The sequence below is a fragment of the Bos javanicus genome, chromosome 16 (assembly GCF_032452875.1).
Source record: "Bos javanicus breed banteng chromosome 16, ARS-OSU_banteng_1.0, whole genome shotgun sequence".
NCBI classification, from domain to species: Eukaryota; Metazoa; Chordata; class Mammalia; order Artiodactyla; family Bovidae; genus Bos; species Bos javanicus.
The window spans coordinates 53,099,917-53,118,542 of NC_083883.1; the positions used below are offsets into that span (position 1 = coordinate 53,099,917).

Genomic DNA, 18,626 nt, shown 5'->3' on the forward strand with positions numbered 1-18,626 from the left:
ACATTTCTGCAAAGAAGATATAAAGATGACCAGTAGGCTCATGGGAAATGCTCAGTATCACTGATCACTGTGTGTGTGTGTGTGTGTGTGTGTGCGTGTGTGTGCTTGCATGCTCAGTCATGTCCAACTCTGTGACCCCTTGGACTGTAGCCTGCCAGGCTCCCCGTCCATGGAATTTTCCAGGTAAGAATATTTGAGAGGGTTGTCATTTCCTACTCCGGGGATAATCCTGACCCAGGGACCGAACCCGAGTTACCTCAGGTGTATTCTTTACCACTACGCCACCTAGGAAGCCCTTCACTAATCATTAGGGAAATGCAAACCAAAACTATGATAAAATACCACTTCATACTCATTAGGATGGCCACTATTGAAGAAAACAAGTGTTGGCAAGGATGTGGAGAAATTGGAACCCTTGTGCACTGTTGGTGAGGACGTACAGTGGTACAGTTGCGGGGGAAAACAGTATGATGATTCTGCAGAAAATTAAAAATAGAATTACCATGCTGCTGCTACTGCTGCTAAGTTGCTTCAGTCGTGTCCGACTCTGTGCGACCCCATAGACGGCAGCCTATTAGGCTCCCCCGTCCCTGGGATTCTCCAGGCAAGAACACTGGAGTGGGTTGCCATTACCATATGTTTCGGCAATTCCGCTTTTGAGTGTATGTCCAAAAGGATTGAAATTTGGGCCTTGAAGAGATATATCAGCACACCCTGTGTTCATAGCAGCACTATTTACAAGAGCTAAAAGGTAGAAGCAACTCAAGTATCCATAGATGGATGAACAGATAAGCAAAATGGGCTTGTATTCAGCCCCAGTGGAGCAGTATTCAACCTTAAAAAGGCTGACACTACACACAGATGAATCTTGAGCACATTATGATAATGAAATAAGCCAGTCACAAAAAGACAAGTACTGTGTGACTCCACTTATGTGAGGAACTTGAGAGTAGTCAGATTCAGAAGTAGAGTGACGGCTGTTGGCTTACTTGGGGAAGAGGAGAATGGAGAGTTAGTGTTTAATGGGGAAAGAGTTTCAGTTTTATGAGATGAAAAGAGTTACTGGAATGGATGCTGGTGATGGCTGCACAACAATATGAGTGTACTTAACACCACTGAGTGAGTGAGTGAAAGCCCCTCAGTTGTGTCCGACTCTTTGCGACCCCATGGACTTAGTCCATGGAATTCCCCAGGCCACAGTACTAGAGTGGGTAGCCTTTCCCTTCTCCAGGGGATCTTCCCAACCCAGGGATTGAACCCAGGCCTCCCACATTGCAGGAGGATTCTTTACCAGCCAAGCCACAGGGAAGCCCAAGAATACTGGAGTCAGTAGCCTATCCTTTCTCCAGCGGATCTTCCTGACCAGGAATCAAATCAGAGTCTCCTGCATTGCAGGTGGATTCTTTACCAGCTGAGCTACCAGGGAAGCTGGTAAAGTCACACTGCTGAATTGTACTCTAAAAAAAGATTAAGGTGGTACATTTTGTGGGTATTTTCCCACAATAAAACTTTTTTTTGAAGAAGATTAGAAATGGTAAATTATCTTGGTAAATATTTTCCTTATTTGCTAATCTTCAAAGATAATGGCCAGTTCAAAAAATAATAATAACAATGTATTATGGCACATATGTGCGTGTGAATGATAGCACAATGGCAGAAGGAAAAAAGCATGTTACACTACACACAACGTTGGATAATATTATTTGAAGATAGTGTTAAGTGAAGTGTGTGTATTGTAAACTATAGAGCAATAATGAAAAGAAGTATAGTTCAACACTCAATTAATGAAAAGTCAGTAGCAGAATTCCCTGGTGGTCCAGTAGTGAGGACTCTGTGCTTCCACCGCAGCATGTGCTCAACCCCTGGTCAGTGAACTAAGATCCCTATCCCACTCACACACACACACACACAGATGGTCAAAAAATAAAAAGTCCATAAAAGAGCAAAAAAGAACAATAGATTTAAATAAAACAAAGAAACACTCCCATGGCGCCCCTTTGCAGAGATAAAATCAGAAGTTCTCGGGGTGACCTCACAGGATGCAGGCTCCCCTCCCACTGGGCTGGAGCTGGGAGCACTTCCGGGATGCACTGAGTTTGTCCTCAGATGGGGGGGGGTCTCTGCCTCCCAGGCACCCATTTTCTTCCAGTCCCGCCTGGGCCCTCTCCTCCCCTCCTAGGCGTCAGCTCCCATATTGCAGAGGCTGGCTGTGTGCTGTCTGAGCTTGCTGCCTGACCTGTTTGCTCTGCCTCTTAGGAATTCCCTTCAGAGTTCCATCATACATGGAACTTTACAAATGAATTATCTGAGCACAGGGACTGTGTTCTCCAGGCTGAGTCAGACTGATGCTGCATGCATAGCAGTAGACACTTCATCGGAAGATGGACTGAGAGCAAGAAGGTGGGCTCCTGGCTTTGCTCCCCTCCTCTTGCCCCTCAGCCTCCCAGAACCTCTGAATCTGCCCCCAAAGAGCCAGGACCTCCCCACCTCCAGGCCTCCCATCCCACCCTCCTCCCATGCTTAACTCCTGCGAGACTCTGCTGAGATGCAGTTCTCCCTAAAGCCTCAGGACCCCTGTGCTCGGTCAGGACCCTTCCTGGTGCCCAGAGTCTCTGTGGAGCCCTTGCACTGTCATGCTGGGTAATTGCTGCTCAGCAGGCCAGTGGCCCATTGGACCATCAGTTTCGGGAGGGAAGGACTGGGGGTGGTGCATGTGGCTCTCCACCTGGCTAATGCCCCAGAGCTTCTGACTGAGAGTCCAGTGGGCTTCCCAGGTGGCACTAGTGATAAAGAAGCCACCTGCCAACACAGGTTAGACATAAGAGATGCAGGTTCGATCCCTGGGTCAGGAAGATCCCCTGGAGGAGGGCACGGCAATCCACTCCAGTATTCTTGCCTGGAAAATCCCATGGACAGAGGAGCCTGGTGGGCTAGAGTCCATAGGGTCACACAGAGTCAGATACGACTGACGCGGCGGCACGCACATAAGCGTGCACGCAAGGAAGATAGCAAGGCCAGGCGAGGAGTGGGGGGCGGGGACAGCTCCAGTCTTCCAAGAGGCTCCCCGAAACCTAGCTCCCAAGCTGGAATCTGCTGGCCAAAACAAGCTCCCTTTGAAGATGGGAAGGTACTTGAGTGACCCGCTGCAGCCTCATCCCTTTAGAGGGACCCTTGCCAGGCCCAGCTGTTGTTGGTTTCTTGCCCAGGGAAGGGGCTGAAGTGCGTGGCCTCTGAATCATGTGCTGTTGGGGCTTTGATAGGGACTAGAAGACCTCTTTTCCCTCTGAAGGAAGGGTCTGCTCAGCAAATCAGTGGTGCATCGGGATGTGGTGCGCAGGGTTGGAGGAGGCACCTTGCTTAACCTATTTGAGAGGTCCATTTATAATCAGCAATATCCAGCTGCATGCTGATAATTAATGCACGCCTGCCCTTCCAAACAGTTCTCTTTTCATTAAAGTTGTCCCCATGGGGCCTCGGCTTGGCAACACTTGCCCAGCTGTTGGTATGAGCTACTGTAAGTGCCGAAGGTGAATAAAACAGGATGACTTTAAAAGTAATTCAAACATTTTATAAAATTTGACACTCATGCTCCCCAAACAGGAAACAGGTCAGATCTTGAAATGTGAGTCTGGGCACAGATTTTCGAAGTCATCTGAGTCATTATTCAGCATAAAAAATATGAGGCCTTTCTGGCTCCATCACCCTTAGATCTGAGACATTGCACCCCAATTTCCTCCTCTATAAAATGGGGCTACTCTTGCTTGCCTCCAGGACTAAAAGAGGTAAGAGAGGGTAAAGACCTTAGCACAGGGTCTAGGATGAATTCAGCGTTCCAGAAAGAATAGTGGCTGCTGCTGCTGCTGCTGCTGCTAAGTCGCTTCAATCGTGTCCTACTCTATGTGACCCCACAGACGGCGGCTCACCAGGCTCCTCTGTCCCTGGGATTCTCCCAGCAAGAATACTGGAGTGGGTTGCCATTTCCTTCTCCAATGCATGCATGCATGCTAATAAGTCGCTTCAGTCGTGTCCGACTCCATGTGACCCTATGGACAGCAGCCCACCAGGCTCCTCTGTCCATGAGATTCTCTAGGCAAGAATACTGGAGTGGGTTGCCATTTCCTTCTCCAAAGAATAGTGGCAAGAGCTATTAATTCATCATTGATGTTTTTAACACAAAGGTGCCTTGGGAGAATGGAAAGGAAATTTACTTTGAAGTTGAATCTTCTGTAGTATGACTTTGTGCCCATTATTTCTCTGGCCTCATTTTCTCCATCTTTAAAAGGGGGCTAAGCATATCTATCCTGTCTTGATGTCGTGGTGATCAAATAAAATAATGTCCATAAAGCGATGAGTAATAGGTTAGCAGGGGTTGGTGGATTTTTTGTCATTAGTATTTTAGAGATAGGGTCTTCCCTGGTGGCTCAGTGGTAAAGAATCCGCCTGCCAATGCAGGAGACGTAGGTTCGATCCCTGGGTTGGAAGATTCCCCTCAAGAAGGAAATGGCAACCCACTCCAGTATTCTTGCCTAGAGAATCTCATGGACAGAGGAGCCTGGCAGGCTACAGTCCATGTGGGTGCAAAGAGTCGGTCACAACTTAGCAACTAAACAACAACAATAAATTTTAGAGATAAGGGGAATCAGGCCCGGAGAGGGTAATGTCATACCTAGAGTCACACAGGATGTGTTCTCAAAGATGACCTCACTGGAGTCCTTACCCTAGAGTTCACAGGCACCTTAAAGTTCCATGGATGGGTTAGAGAGTCCCAGAATGCAAAGCTGTGAAGTTTTTGTATTTCTTCTGGGGCAAGTTTCAGAAGTTTTCAGTAGATTCTCAAATAGGCCATGATTGCCCAAGGTTAAAGAGCCACTGTCCTCATTTAACCCCCTTCACTTCACAGGTGGAGAAACCAAGTTCCACAGAGCACAAGGTTACAGGGCAAGTTAGAGACAGGCCAGGATTCTGCAGAGAACAGAGCCATTAAATGAAGGCTCCTCCCTGCTCCAGAGGCCCTGGGTGTCCAGTGCCTAAGCCCTGGTTTTGGGAAACAGTCTTGCTTAGGGCTCTTGCTGCCGCGGCTGCTGCTAAGTCGCTTCAGTTGTGTCCGACTCTGTGCGACCCCATAGATGGCAGCCCACCAGGCTCTGCCATCCTTGGGATTCTCCAGGCAAGAACACTGGAGTGGGTTGCCATTTCCTTCTCCAATGCATGAAAGTGAAAAGTGAAGGTGAAGTCGCTCAGTCGTGTCCGACTCTTCTTGACCCCATGGACTGCAGCCTACCAGGCTCCTCTGTCCATGGGATTTTTCCAGGCAAGAGTACTGGAGTGGGGTGCCATTGCCTTCTCCGCTTAGGGCTCTTAGAAATGTTTAAAATCTATTCACATCTGGCTGATGAGTTGACTCCAACCCTTTTCTGGCTCTGGGAGGCTCTCAGGGGTCAACTGGATTTGGGGGGAACTTGGACAGCGATCCTGAATTTTGAGGGGTGAGGCAGGCAGCACCACCCTGCTCAAGTAACAGTGACTGTGTTGGGAATGGAAGGGGGTGGGGTGGGGGTGGGGTTTCCAGCTTGGGTGACCCAGAGTGGTAAGCTTTTGGGGAGTGGGGGCAGACACTGGGTAAGGGTCTGTGGTGGATGTGATGTGCTTGTGGGACACTCAGGAGGGGAAGCTCAGCGGAACCGCAAGCTCTGCCCTGCTCTTCCCTCCTCCCCGCCCCCCAGTCTACCCACTCCTCCACCACTCCCCACCATGTCCTTTAGGAAGGTCCAGACCTTCTGATAAGGGCCATGACCTTCTTACTTGGCTTTCCTGGGAATTACTGCCTGAGTTTCAGATCCCGTCTCATCTCTTTTTTCCTGCCACCTCGGAATCATTCTCCAGGACACCCAGCAATTTGCTTTTCTGGCTTTTAAACCAGCCTGCCTTCCTATCCCTAGCCCCTTCTTATTTTTAATCCACAAAGCTGCTTCTGCAAATAATAGCACACACCACCAGGTTTGATTAATTAACTGCACAAAAATGATGGGGAAACCAGTGAAGGAGATAATTATGCAAAACAGAAAGTGTCAGATTTACCAGCTAGTTTTCTTCCCCTTCTGCAGGCTGAGGACTGGGTAGGGGGCTCCTTTCCTTTTCCCTGGAGCTGCTTGGTGAATGAGGGGCTCCCCAATAAGTCCTGCTCACAAAGGTCAGGAGAGAGGCCGGCAGGAGCTGGGGGCGGGAGGGCGGCCTCGCTGGGGACACACTTGATGGGCGGATGGTCAGCCCCTCCCAGGTGTGCTTGCTGATGGACGCCCCTTCCCTCCGGGCCCTCAAACACCCCCTCGCACCTGGTCCCAAATCAGGTCCATTTCTTTTCGTCCTCGGAGAAGGCAATGGCACCCCACTTTGGTACTCTTCCCTGGAAAATCCCGTGGGCGGAGGAGCCTGGAAGGCTGCAGTCCATGGGGTCGATGGGAGTCGGACACGACTGAGCGACTTCACTTTTACTTTTCACTTTCATGCATTGGAGAAGGAAATGGCAACCCACTCCAGTGTTCTTGCCTGGAGAATCCCAGGGACGGGGGCGCCTGGTGGGCTGCCGTCTATGGGGTCGCAGAGTCGGACACGACTGAAGCGACTTAGCAGCAGCAGCCTGTAGGCTGTCTCTTAGTTGGAATGTTAAGAGCTGGGGTTTGAGGTGGGAATAGGCAGAACAAACATCTTGGCCAAATTTCCCAGGTCCACCAGGACTGGCCTACCCTCGGAGTCTAGAGGAGTTCTGGGTTGCGCCTGAAGACTCCCGACTCCCGCACTGGAACGATCCTAGGGCTCTTGGAGCTGCACTGAGTTTGTTCTCCATCTTGCTACAGGGAGGGGCTCTACAGGGAAGGGCCCACCCAGAGCGCCGCCCAGTGGCGTCCCAGGACCTGGCACTCCTCACCTGGCCCCACTCACAGCGCCCGCCCCATCACCCTTGTGACCCTGAGGCGAGGTCTCTGGCGGCTCATCTCTCAATTCCCCGGGACCAGGGCGCCGGCTCACCTCCTGCCTGCCTCGGCGTCGCGGTAGTCCTCGATGGCCAGCCGGAGCTTGCGCCGGTGTAGCGAGCTACACACGCCTAGGCCAAGCTCCAGGTCTTCGTCGCTCAGGCTCAGCAGCACCTGCGCCCGGGAGGTGGGGATTGAGCGCCGAAGGGAGGCGTGGGAGCGGGGACCCAAGGAATCCCTCCCGGCGTTCCGGGCAGAGCCATGGGAAGAGCTCTGCAGGCGCCTTGCCAGAGGGCTGCTGCTACGGGAGGCGGTGGAATCCCCGAACGGACTGAAAAGGTACTCAAGTCCAGCCCTGCCTCCCTCCAGCCAGGTAAGGGAAAATTAGTCCCATTTTAAAGATGAGGAGCTGAGGATCAGAAGAGCTATGAACCTTGTTGGAGAGACAGTGATTTACTGGAGTCACTGGAGCATGAATCCGGTTCAGCCAGCTCCTGTAACTCTGGTGTGTGGGGTGGGATGAGGGGAGAATCCCCACGGGGGTCCTACCTTCCCACTCTTGACGTTCTCCGCGCAGGCCTTGACGTACATGGGCATGGCCATGACTACCTCCAGCCAGGCCTGGACGGTACCCGCCTTCCAGTGGGACATGGGCGTGGTCCTGACCAGCTCCACCTGCTGCAGCCGGTCCATTTGCTCCTCGCCCTCCGACAGGCTGAGGCTCTGCCTCGTGGGGCTGCACTGGCTGTCGGAGTCTGCAACACACAAGCACACAGGGCCGTGCTGGGGAGTAGGGTGAGGGGCAGGCAGGGGGCAGGGTGCCCCCTCTGAGTACCCCCGCCCCATGTCTTCCCCACCCTATACGGTTCTTCTTTTCAGAATCAAAATGGCTTTTGTTTTGTTGTGCTGCCCCTCCCCCAATACACTAGTAACCTATGCCCTCTAAAAGGAAAAAAATTTGAAGAATTAAAAATCCAAGAAAGAATAAAAATAAAACAGAGAATCACCCCCAAACCCGCGCTACCCGGAGATAGCAGCTGCTGGTATTTAGTTAAATATTCTTTGAGATACACAGATGCCTACACTTCCTCCAATTAAAAAGTAAATAAATAAATAAAAAGTCTACAGGGCTTTTGCTTTGCTTTGAAAAGAACAAACTGGTATTATTAACCTGTGCTTAATCTGACTACATATCCTCATAAAAAATAAACAGCATTATAGCCACTGGGGGGAAAAAAAAAAGCAACACAAAAAATGCCCACTCTTACAAACACACACAGATGCCCATATTTACATGGTCCATCCCGTTTTGTAATATGCTGTTCTCATTTACACCATGGAGGACATGCCTCCTTCTCAGCAGTGACCTGTAATATCTTTTGACCACACAGGATTCGTGGAATGATGCTCCACAATCTATTTCACCTGCCTCCTGTCGGTGGGCCTGGTCATCCCTCATTTTTCTCTACTGTACACAACACAGAGACAGTCATTTTTGGGCGACTGGGTGATTCATATTTTTAGGATAAATGGAGCACCAGCTCTATTCCTGTACACACTGAAATGTGTTTCCGGAGTGGCCCTCACAGGCAAAAATGTCTTTCTATCAGCATTTTCCAGCCCCATTCCTCAATCCACAGTCAGCTGCATCAACACTTGATAAATATACCAAGTTCAGGTGGTGAGGAGTCAACAGAGAAGGGAAAAGAATCTTTTTTCAAAGCATGGTTAAATGAAAACCCAAATGGATAAACTCAATACTGTGAGAAATGACAAATATTAAAAAATAAGCCTGATTTGAAAGGACCCTATATTGTATGTTATACACCATTATAACAAGGTAAAAATTACATAGCCATCAAATCAGACAAATAGTAAAACAATCGGTGTGAAAAGCACAAAAGTGTTACAGTTACTGAGTTTGTATGACCTTATCTCCCTCCTGCGGTACCTCTAAGTATCATTAAAGTTCCATAATAAACATATATAAATTTATAATGAAAAAAATAGAAACATTTAAAAACTAGGAAGCAGTATAAATGGTTATGGATGAAAGTTTAATCTGAATGAATGATACTTCATTTGTATGTCGGCATATAGGCAGTTCATTGAAAAACCTGTCATGGGAATATATTTTATATGAGAAAATGTGCACAATCTATTGCAAAATGAAAAAGCACAGTACAAGATAGCAGGTACAACATAATCCCAACCACGCTAAAATACGTATGATAATATATATAATGTGCATATAATACATGTGTTAGTCGCTGAGTCGTGTCTGACTTTTTGCAGCCCCATGGATTGTAGCCTGCCAGGCTTCTCTGTCCATGGAATTCTCCAGGCAAGAATACTGGAGTGGGTTGCCATTCCCATCTCCAGGGGATCTTCTGTACACAGGGATTGAACCCAGGTTTCCTGCATGGCAGGCAGATTCTTTACCGTCTGAACCACCAGGGAATCCTAATAATTGTATCTATATAATATATACATATATGTCATATATTACATTGTATTAGATGGTTAAATGCTAAAAGTCTTTATCTCTGGAAAGGGATGATATTTGTGTGTGAACATGTGTGTGTGTGTCATGAACTTGTGAGTGTGCCAGAATGTGTGTGCATATTTTTCTGTTTTCCAAGTTTTCTGCATTGGCTATATTATTTTTGAAATTGAAAAAAAAAAACAAAACCCACAGACTAAAGACCTTACTTCTTCAAGTCACTGAGTTTGTATGAAGCCCTTTCCCCCAGTCACTTGCCTCCCTCCATTGAAACGCCTTGGACGACTCTTGGGGAACTGCAGCTTGGTGACCATACCCACCTCCCTCGTCTCAGCTCCACCGAAACCTTTCTCCCCAACACCTAACTACCCAGCTAAGAGCCCTTCGGGGCCCACAGCCACCTGGCCTGAAAGATGCCGGGCTGGTCCAGCAGGGCGCCAGGCAGAACGACCTAACGCAGGGTGGGCAGAGATGGTGCCTCGTGCCTCAGTGTCCATCTCTGCATGTTGTCGTGATACTGCTCTCTGCTGCCTGCCTCCACCCCTGGGCTGCTCTGCGGACTCAGTGACAGCGAGGCTGATGGGGCCTTTCTACACTGCATAGACAAGGGTGAGAGGTCATTGCCACATTACTATATTTCCTTTCTCAGGCAGACAGAAGGTGACCCTGCAACCCCCAGCCCCGAAAACAGCAGATGGTACAGACTCTGCGGGTCACCAATTTGAGCACTCTTGTTGCCATGGCGCCAGGGAATGCAGAAACAGCGGCTGCCTCTGCAGCCCTGCCTGGGAGGCTCCAAGTCCTTGCCTGGCTAGGGGCCTCAGCCTAGGTGTTCCCCTCCCTCCACTGCTAGAGCTGGGCCCCCAAGGACAGGCTTGACTGGCAGGGAAGCCTTTCTGGTTGGGTGTACAGCTGCTGACCACTGGCATCTGAACAGTGTGTCCGCCTGTTGGCTAGACTTGAGAACCTCTGCCTTATTCCTGTATTGGAGTCATGTCTCTGTTACATGTTTCTGGGGAGATGAGAGACCATATGTGGCTGAATCTGGTAATCCCAGATCCCAAGACACAACCCATGTTGTCTATTTGGACCAGCCCTGTGGGAAGAGACTGGGGCTTCCCCAGTGGCTCAGGGTAAAGAATCCACCTGCAATGCAGGAGACACAGGAGACGTGGGTTCAATCCCTGGGTCAAGAAGGTCCCCTGGAGGAGGGCATGACAACCCACTCCAGTATTCTTGCCTAGAAAATCCCATGGACTGAGGAGCCTGGAGGGCTGCAATCCACAGGGTCGCAATAAGTCAGACAAGACTGAAGTGACTGAGCATGTGGGAAGAGACTAGGCTTTGGAGTTGAACAGACTTTGGTTTTAAGCAAATTCCTTTACTTCTTGAAGCCTCAGTTTTCCCACCTATAAAATGAGAATAATAAGAATATCTGCCTCTTAGGTTAACATGACTATTATATATTCTGAATATGAAGCCATAGTAGACACTCAGTCAAGGTGGCTATTATTGGTAATAAAGGGCCTCTACCCTGGGGCTTGGGCAATATTTTTGGCTATACCTAGAATTTGGCAGAGTTGCCTCCGTCCCCTTGTATTCCTGGGATGAAATGTGGTTTGAGTTCAGCTCAGGTGCTTAGGGAGGGAACCTAATTGAACTTCTTGCACCTGGGCAGAAGTTCATTGTCCTGGTTAGAGTCAAGCCTGGTCCAGGTGGGAGGGGCAGGGGTGTCTGTGATGGGAGGGGAGGATTTGTGGATTCTCTGCTGAGGTGGGCAGCTGGGGGTGTGTTTGTGTAGCTTGGCTACGTGTCCCCAAGTAGGGGAGATCAAAGGGCATGGGAAGGGGAAAGACAGGAGAGAGAACGGAAGAGAGACTCAAAGAGCAGAACTTCAGGGAAGAAATAGTGCCACGGAACACAAAGACAGCAAGATAAACAGGAAGAAGGAGAGACTGATAAGCGGACCAAAAAAATAAAAAAGCAAATTTCCGGTGTGTGTGTATGTGTGTGTGTGTGTGTGTGTATACACACTTGTGAGTGTGTGTTTTCCTGAGCTTGATGTGTTTTTGTGCGTGTGTGTGGGTGAGTCTGTAGCTAACAGGCCTCAGGCCTGTGCAGGGAGCTGGCTTTTCAATTTACATTATTTATGGAGTCCAGGCTCGAGGAATGCCAGAGGCCAAGCTGGGTTCATATAAGCAAAACCACACATTTTGGTTTCTGAAAAACCAGCTATTCACTAGCCCTCCTCTTTCACCCCCTCCCTGTTCCCATCCCCAGGACTGATCACCAGGGAGAAGATGCTACAGAAGGATGAAGGGTGGGGGGAGGGAACCTTTGTGGCCATAAACCATTAATTAAAGGCAATTTCCAAAATGTAGGCATTATGGTGCCAGATTTTATGTCTGGGATTCCATCAATCCTGGCCTTTATTTCCCCTCTGTCTCAGCCCTGAGAGTGGGAATAACTCATGTTTATAGCCAGGAGCTCAGCAGAGGCTACAGAGTTAGAGGGGCTGGCCAAGCCCCTGGCAGAGTCTGAGGACGTCCCACCAAAACATAGCCATTCTGGATCCTTCTGAACATTGGGAGGGCCATGGTGGTTCTGGAAAGAGAGGGTCTCATCCTTCCAAACACTCCCGATACATGCACACACCACAGAACATCAGCAAATAGTCGTTGAGGTCTCCCTGAACCTGGGCCTCCAGAGGCCCAGTTGTGTTAGCCTAGCACAGGGGTTGCAGACTACAGCCCAAAGGCCAGACCCTGCCTTCTACCTGCTTCCCTACATGAAATGCTATTGGGACAGAGCCACGCTCATTTGTTTACACATTGTCTAAGGCTGTCCTATTGGGGCTTCCCAGGTGGCTCAATGGTAAAGAATCCACCTGCCGACGCAGGAGACACAGGTTCAATCCCTGGGTTGGGAAGATCCCCTGGAGGAGGAAATGGCAACTCATTCTACTATTCTTGCCTGGATAATCCCATGAACAGAGGAGCCTGGGTGGGCTACAGTCCACCGGGTTGCAAAGAGTTGGACATGATTGAGCACACATGCATGCTGTCTTGTTACCAGAGCAGAGCTGAATGGTTGTGACAGATTGGTCCCAAAAGGCTAAGATATTTACTATCTGGCCTGGGTGTTCATTGGAAGGACCGATGTTGAGGCTGAAACTCCAATACTTTGGCCACCTGATGCGAAGAGCGGACTCATTGGAAAAGACCCTGATGCTGGGAAAGATTGAGGGCAGAAGGAGAAGGAGACAACAGAGGATGAGATGGTTGGATGGCATCATTGACTCAATGGACATGGGTTTAGGTGGACTCTGGGAGTTGGTGATGGACAGGGAGGCCTGGCGTGCTGCGGTTCATGGGGTCACAAAGAGTTGGACACGACTGAGCAACTGAACTGAACTGAACTGAACTGTTACATAAAATCCTTTATAGAAACCCTGAGGTTCCGACGTGGGCAATCGACTATGAGAGACCTGGCTTTGAAGCCCAGCTCTGCTACTTGCCAGCCACATGATCCTGGGGAAATGTTTTAAGTTTTCTCAGCCTTGCTATTCCCGTCTGGGGTGATACTAACGCTAATCTCACAGGCCTATGTGGGGACGGAAGGAGATGATGTTTGACGTGGACAAAGTGCTCACCCTGTAGTCTGGCATATTGTGGGCACTCAGTGACTGTGTGGCCTCTGTCCTCTGCAGGCTCTCGTCCCTTACAGTCTAGACCCGCTCTGTCCAGGGCTGTAGCCACAAACCATGTGTGGCCGTTGGGTACCTGCAGGGTGGTCAGTCCACATTGAGAAGTGCTGATAGTGTAAAATACACCCTGAATTTTGAAGACTTTGTACCAAAAAAATAAATAAATAATGTGTCTCATTAATACTTTTAAAAATTGATCACATATTGAAATGATAATATTTGGGGTATATTGAGTTAAATAAAATACATTACTAAGACTCATTTCACCAGTTTCTTTTTACTTTTTTAACGTATCTACCTTATGGCAGAAAGTGAAGAGGAACTAAAAAGCCTCTTGATGAAAGTGAAAGAGGAGAGTGAAAAAGTTGGCTTAAAGCTCAACATTCAGAAAACTAAGATCATGGCATCTGGTCCCATCACTTCATGGCAAATAGATGGGGAAACAGTGGAAACAGTGTCAGACTTTATTTTTTTGGGCTCCAAAATCACTGCAGATGGTGACTGCAGCCATGAAATTAAAAGATGCTTACTCCTTGGAAGGAAAGTTATGACCAACCTAGATAGCATATTGAAAAGCAGAGACATTACTTTGCCAACAAAGGTCGGTCTAGTCAAGGCTGTGGTTTTTTCAGTGGTCATGTATGGATGTGAGAGTTGGACTGTGAAGAAAGCTGAGTGCTAAAGAATTGATGCTTTTGAACTGTGGTGTTGGAGAAGACTCTTGAGAGTCCCTTGGACTGCAAGGAGATCCAACCAGTCCATCCTAAAGGAGATCAGCCCTGGGTGTTCTTTCGAAGGACTGATGCTAAAGCTGAAACTCCAATACTTTGGCCACCTCATGCAAAGAGTTAACTCATTGGAAAAGACTCTGCTGCTGGGAGGGATTGGGGGCAGAAGGAGAAGGGGACGACAGAGGATGAGATGGCTGGATGGTATCACCAACTCGATGGACGTGAGTCTGAGTGAACTCCGGGAGTTGGTGATGGACAGGGAGGCCAGGCGTGCTGCGATTCATGGGGTCGCAAAGAGTCGGACACGACTGAGTGACTGAACTGAACTGAACCAGAAAAATCTAAAACCACATAATGTTAATGTGGTTGACATTATATTTTTTATTGGGCAAAGCTGGTCTGGATGGAAAAGTTTTGTTTTCTCATTTCATTTTACACCCCTCTGTTGGTTTGGAAGTTAAGCACCCTATTTCCAAAACTACTGTTTTGGGTTCAGTCGTTCTTGAAGTGTGGTGCCTGGGCCAGTAGTGGCCGCAACACCTGGGAATTTGTTAGAAACGAAAATTCTAGAAACCCACCCCAGATCTCCTGGAACAGAAATTCTGAGGGTGGGAGCCAGTGATCCGTGTTTTAACAGGCCTCCAGGAGATTCTGATTTATATGGATGTTCTAGAACCTTCTAAAATACTGTGTATATTTAACTTAATAAAGCCTAGGATTGATCAATATCTTAATGCCTTCTCCTAAATAGTAAGAGTTATTAAAAATATATTAATTCTGATCATTCTTCCTGACTTACACTACCATGTCCAATATTTTAATTCCATTCTTAAAAACAAACAAACAACAACAACTCTAATTTAGACATTATGGGTTTCCCAGGTGGCACTAGTGGTAAAGAATCTGCCTGCCAGTGCAGGAGACCAAGAGGCTTGGGTTCAATCCCTGGGTCAGGAAGATCCCTTGGAGAAGGGAGTGGCACCCTACTCCAGAATTCTTGCCTGGAAAATCCCATGGACAAAGGTGCCTGGCAGGCTACAGTCCATGGGCTCTCAAAGAATCGGACATGACCGAGCACACACACACACACACTTTAGACGCTGTCATCATGATTAATTTGTATTGGTAATACTTGCTTAAAATAATTTACCTACATGCTTACCAGTTTCTTTGTTCATCATTCCTTCTTATGTCTCAGACCTCACTTCTAGGAAGAGGTATATTCATATTTATGAAGAGCATGTTTTAAAAGTTCCTCCATAAAGAGTTTTTTGTTGGTAAGCTCTTACGACTTTTGTTTATATGAAAAAAGTCTATATGTCACCCTTGTTACTAAAGAGTTCTGCTGGGTACACAGTTTTAGGTTGACAATTTTTTCCTTTGCACTTGGAAGACATTACTCGACTATCTGTCTCCTTTTTGCTAAAGAGAAGTCAGCTCCAGTTTGATTGTTCTTTTGTTAGCTACTCTTCAGATTTTCTCTTTGTCTTTTTTGTTCAGTTTCACTATGATGTGGCTAGATGTGGATTTCTTTTCATCCATCCTGATTTATATAAATTGTGTTTCCTGCATCAGTGGGTTCGTTTTTTAATATTCTCAACCATTATTTTTTATGATTTTTTTTATTGTAAAAAAGACCATTTTTAGAGTCTTTTTACAGACTATTACAGTTCTTTTTTAAAGACCATTTTTAAAGTCTTTATTGAATTTGTTATAATATTGCTTCTGTTTTTTTTTTTTTTTTTTTGGCTGCAAGGCATGTGGGATCTTAGTTCCCCAACAAGGGATTGAACCTACACTACTGGTATTGGAAGGTGAAGTCTTAACCACTGGACCTCTAAGGAAATCCCTCAACCATTACTTCTTTCTCTTCTCCATTCTGTTTGCTCTTCTTCTGGGATTGGACTTTCTTCCCTATCTTACAACCTAGTCTGTCCAACAGAACTTTCTCTGATGATGGAAATGTTGCATATAGGCATATCTTGCCTTATTACACTTTACAAATATTACATTTTTTACAAATTGAAGGATTGTGGCGATCCTTTGTCAAGCAAGTCTATTGGCACCATTTTTCCAACATTTTATCACTTCATATCTCTGTCAAATTTTGGCAATTCCCTTGATATTTCGAACATTTTCATTATTACATTTGTTATGGTGATCTGTGCTCAGTGATCCTTGATGTTACTATTGCAAAAAGATTACCACTTGCTGAAGGCTCAGATGATGGTTAGCATTTTTTAGCAATAAAGTATTTATAAATTAAGGTATGTACACTGTTTTTTAGATAGAATGGTATTGCACAGTTAATAGGAAACAGTACAATGTAAGCATAACTTTTATATGCACTGGGAAACCAGAAAATTCATGTGACTTGCTTTATTGTGGTATTCACTTTACTGTGATGGTCTGGAACCCAATCCATCACGTCTTTGAGGTCTGCCTGCAATATACATTGTCCAGTATGACAGCTGTTAACCACATGTGGCTATGAGCACTTAAAATGTGGCTAGTGCAACTGGGGAACTGACTTATAAATTTAATTTTAATTGATTCAAATATAAGTTTACATGGCTGTATGTGGCTGGTGGCTATTGCTACAGACCAGATTTCTTCTTTATGGGTTTCATCAACTTCTTTCTCTGTATTGCATTTGGGTAATTTCCTTAGACTTGTTTTCCATTTTTAATAGTCTCTCTTCAGCTATTTAGTTTGCTGTTTAGTCCATCCTTTTTTTTTTAAATGTTACCAACTGTATATATTTTTTAATTTCTAAAATTTCTATTTGGTCCTCTTTTAACTTTGCCTGGTCTTCCCATATAGTCTCATGTTGTTTGTTCAGGTCTATGATTTTTTAGATTTCCTTAAATACCCTAAAGTATTTAATCTTAAATATTGCCTGCACATTACCATGTATTTGGTGTGGATAATTACTGTGTCTGAAAGGGCTTAGAGGGTCCAGATTGCTATTTATTAATCTTTCTGCTGACTCTCATGCATGAACTCATATTTGATCTTATGGGAATCTCCGGCTTCTAAATAGCAATGTTTTCCTCCAGAGAGGATAGACATTGCTTCTGCTGGGGTGGGGATGAGATAGGGAGTGGGGATGACACCTGGGAGCAGGGACCACTTCACTCCCTGTCAGAGGCCCTAGGAGGATAAGAGTTGCATGTTCTGATGTTTCACTTTGCCACAACCCAAGAAAGAAGGGGGCCTCAGAGGATGAGAATTTGAGCAAATTCCAGGAGTTAGTGGAGGACAGAGGAGCTTGGCGTGCTGCAGTTCATGGGGTCACAAAGCACTGGACGCGACTTAGCGACTGAACAGCAACGAGGCTTTCTCCCCTGTCACTGGTCCTGATGTCAGCATCTGTCCTTAGGACAAGCCCCAGTGTTTGCATTTAGTTATCACTCACTGCTCTGGTCCTGGTATTAGATCACAGCCTTTTATTTTCGGATGGAAGTGCCTTGGGAATTTTCCTTACTGTTGATGAGGCGGGTGATGTGTTACAAAGTATGTTTTGTTTCAGATTTAGGGGTTTTGTAGAGGGAGGTCCTTCAGAGTCCGCCTTCCTCCTCACTGCCCAAGTGGACATCCCTCCTGCGATGGGCACTGTCCACCCAGAACTCTTCATGTTCTGCTGGTGCCACGTGCATGGGTCTGTTCACCTGCCCTGCCCAAAGGAAATCCCTAAGTCAGCAGGCAAACCTATCCATCTCTTTATTGCCCAGGCCTGGTTCATGGTGATGCTTAATGCCATTAGCGGCAGTAAACCCCAAAGCTATAGGAAAGGAGGGAACAACATAATTTTGTTTTTAATTTGAATCTACCCAGGGATGTCTTCTGCTCAACACCCTTCACCAGCTGCCTGGATAAAACCCAAGTTCCTTACGTAACAGCGCTCTGTGTGGTCCGCCTTGCCAACTTGATCAGCTTCTCCTCGGTCTCTCACCCCTCCCTGGGCTTTTTAGGAATACTTTCTCAGTCCTCCTGCCTCTCCTAGTCCTCGTCCCTAACTGGCTGTGCCTGCTGCCCTCTCTGCCCTAAAGGTGATCTGTTGTTGTCTAATCTGCCTGAACTCCTACAAAGCCGTCAGGGCCCTATTTAAATGTTACCTCTTCCAGGTCACCTAGCCGAGGCCAGTCACCCCCTGAAACACACACCCCCTCCATGGCCCCCGGCCCACACTTATGCTCACACAAGCTCTCATTATCCCAGACACTGAGCCTACACTTCTCAGAGCTGAAGTTCACTAACAGTTATGTAATTGTTTGAAGGAAATACAACCAGTCCATCCTAAAGGAGATCAGTCCTGGGTGTTCATTGGAAGGACTGATGCTGAAGCTGAAACTCCAATACTTTGGCCACCTTATGCAAAGAGTTGACTCATTGGAAAAGACCCTGATGCTGGGAGGGATTGGGGGCAGGAGAAGAAGGGGACAACAGAGGATGAGATGGCTGGATGGCATCACCGACTCAATGGACGTGAGTTTGGGTAAACTCCGGGAGTTGGTGATGGACAGGGAGGCCTGGCATGCTGCAATTCATGGGGTTGCAAAGAGTCGGACATGACTGAGCTACTGAACTGAACTGAATTGTTTGAAGAGTGTCTGACTTCCCACTAGATATCAACTCCACAAGGACAGGAGCTGAGCCCCGTCTGCTCCCTGGGTATCCCTGGTTCCTAGTAAGGGCCCAAGTTAGTGTCGTGC

The 18,626-nt window shown here is 47.2% G+C and overlaps 1 protein-coding gene across 3 annotated transcripts in view; it reads right to left on the reverse strand.

The window, feature by feature from the left end:
- Positions 1-18,626, reverse strand: part of KAZN (kazrin, periplakin interacting protein) — a 1,344,061-nt gene that overhangs the window by 20,609 nt on the left and 1,304,826 nt on the right. For all 3 annotated transcript variants that reach the window (XM_061383221.1, XM_061383222.1, XM_061383223.1), the window contains 2 exons: positions 7,521-7,726; positions 7,027-7,145 (listed from right to left, as the gene is read on the reverse strand). In XM_061383221.1, the coding sequence (XP_061239205.1) occupies positions 7,027-7,145; positions 7,521-7,726 (325 nt within the window). The remainder of the gene's footprint in view (positions 1-7,026; positions 7,146-7,520; positions 7,727-18,626) is intronic.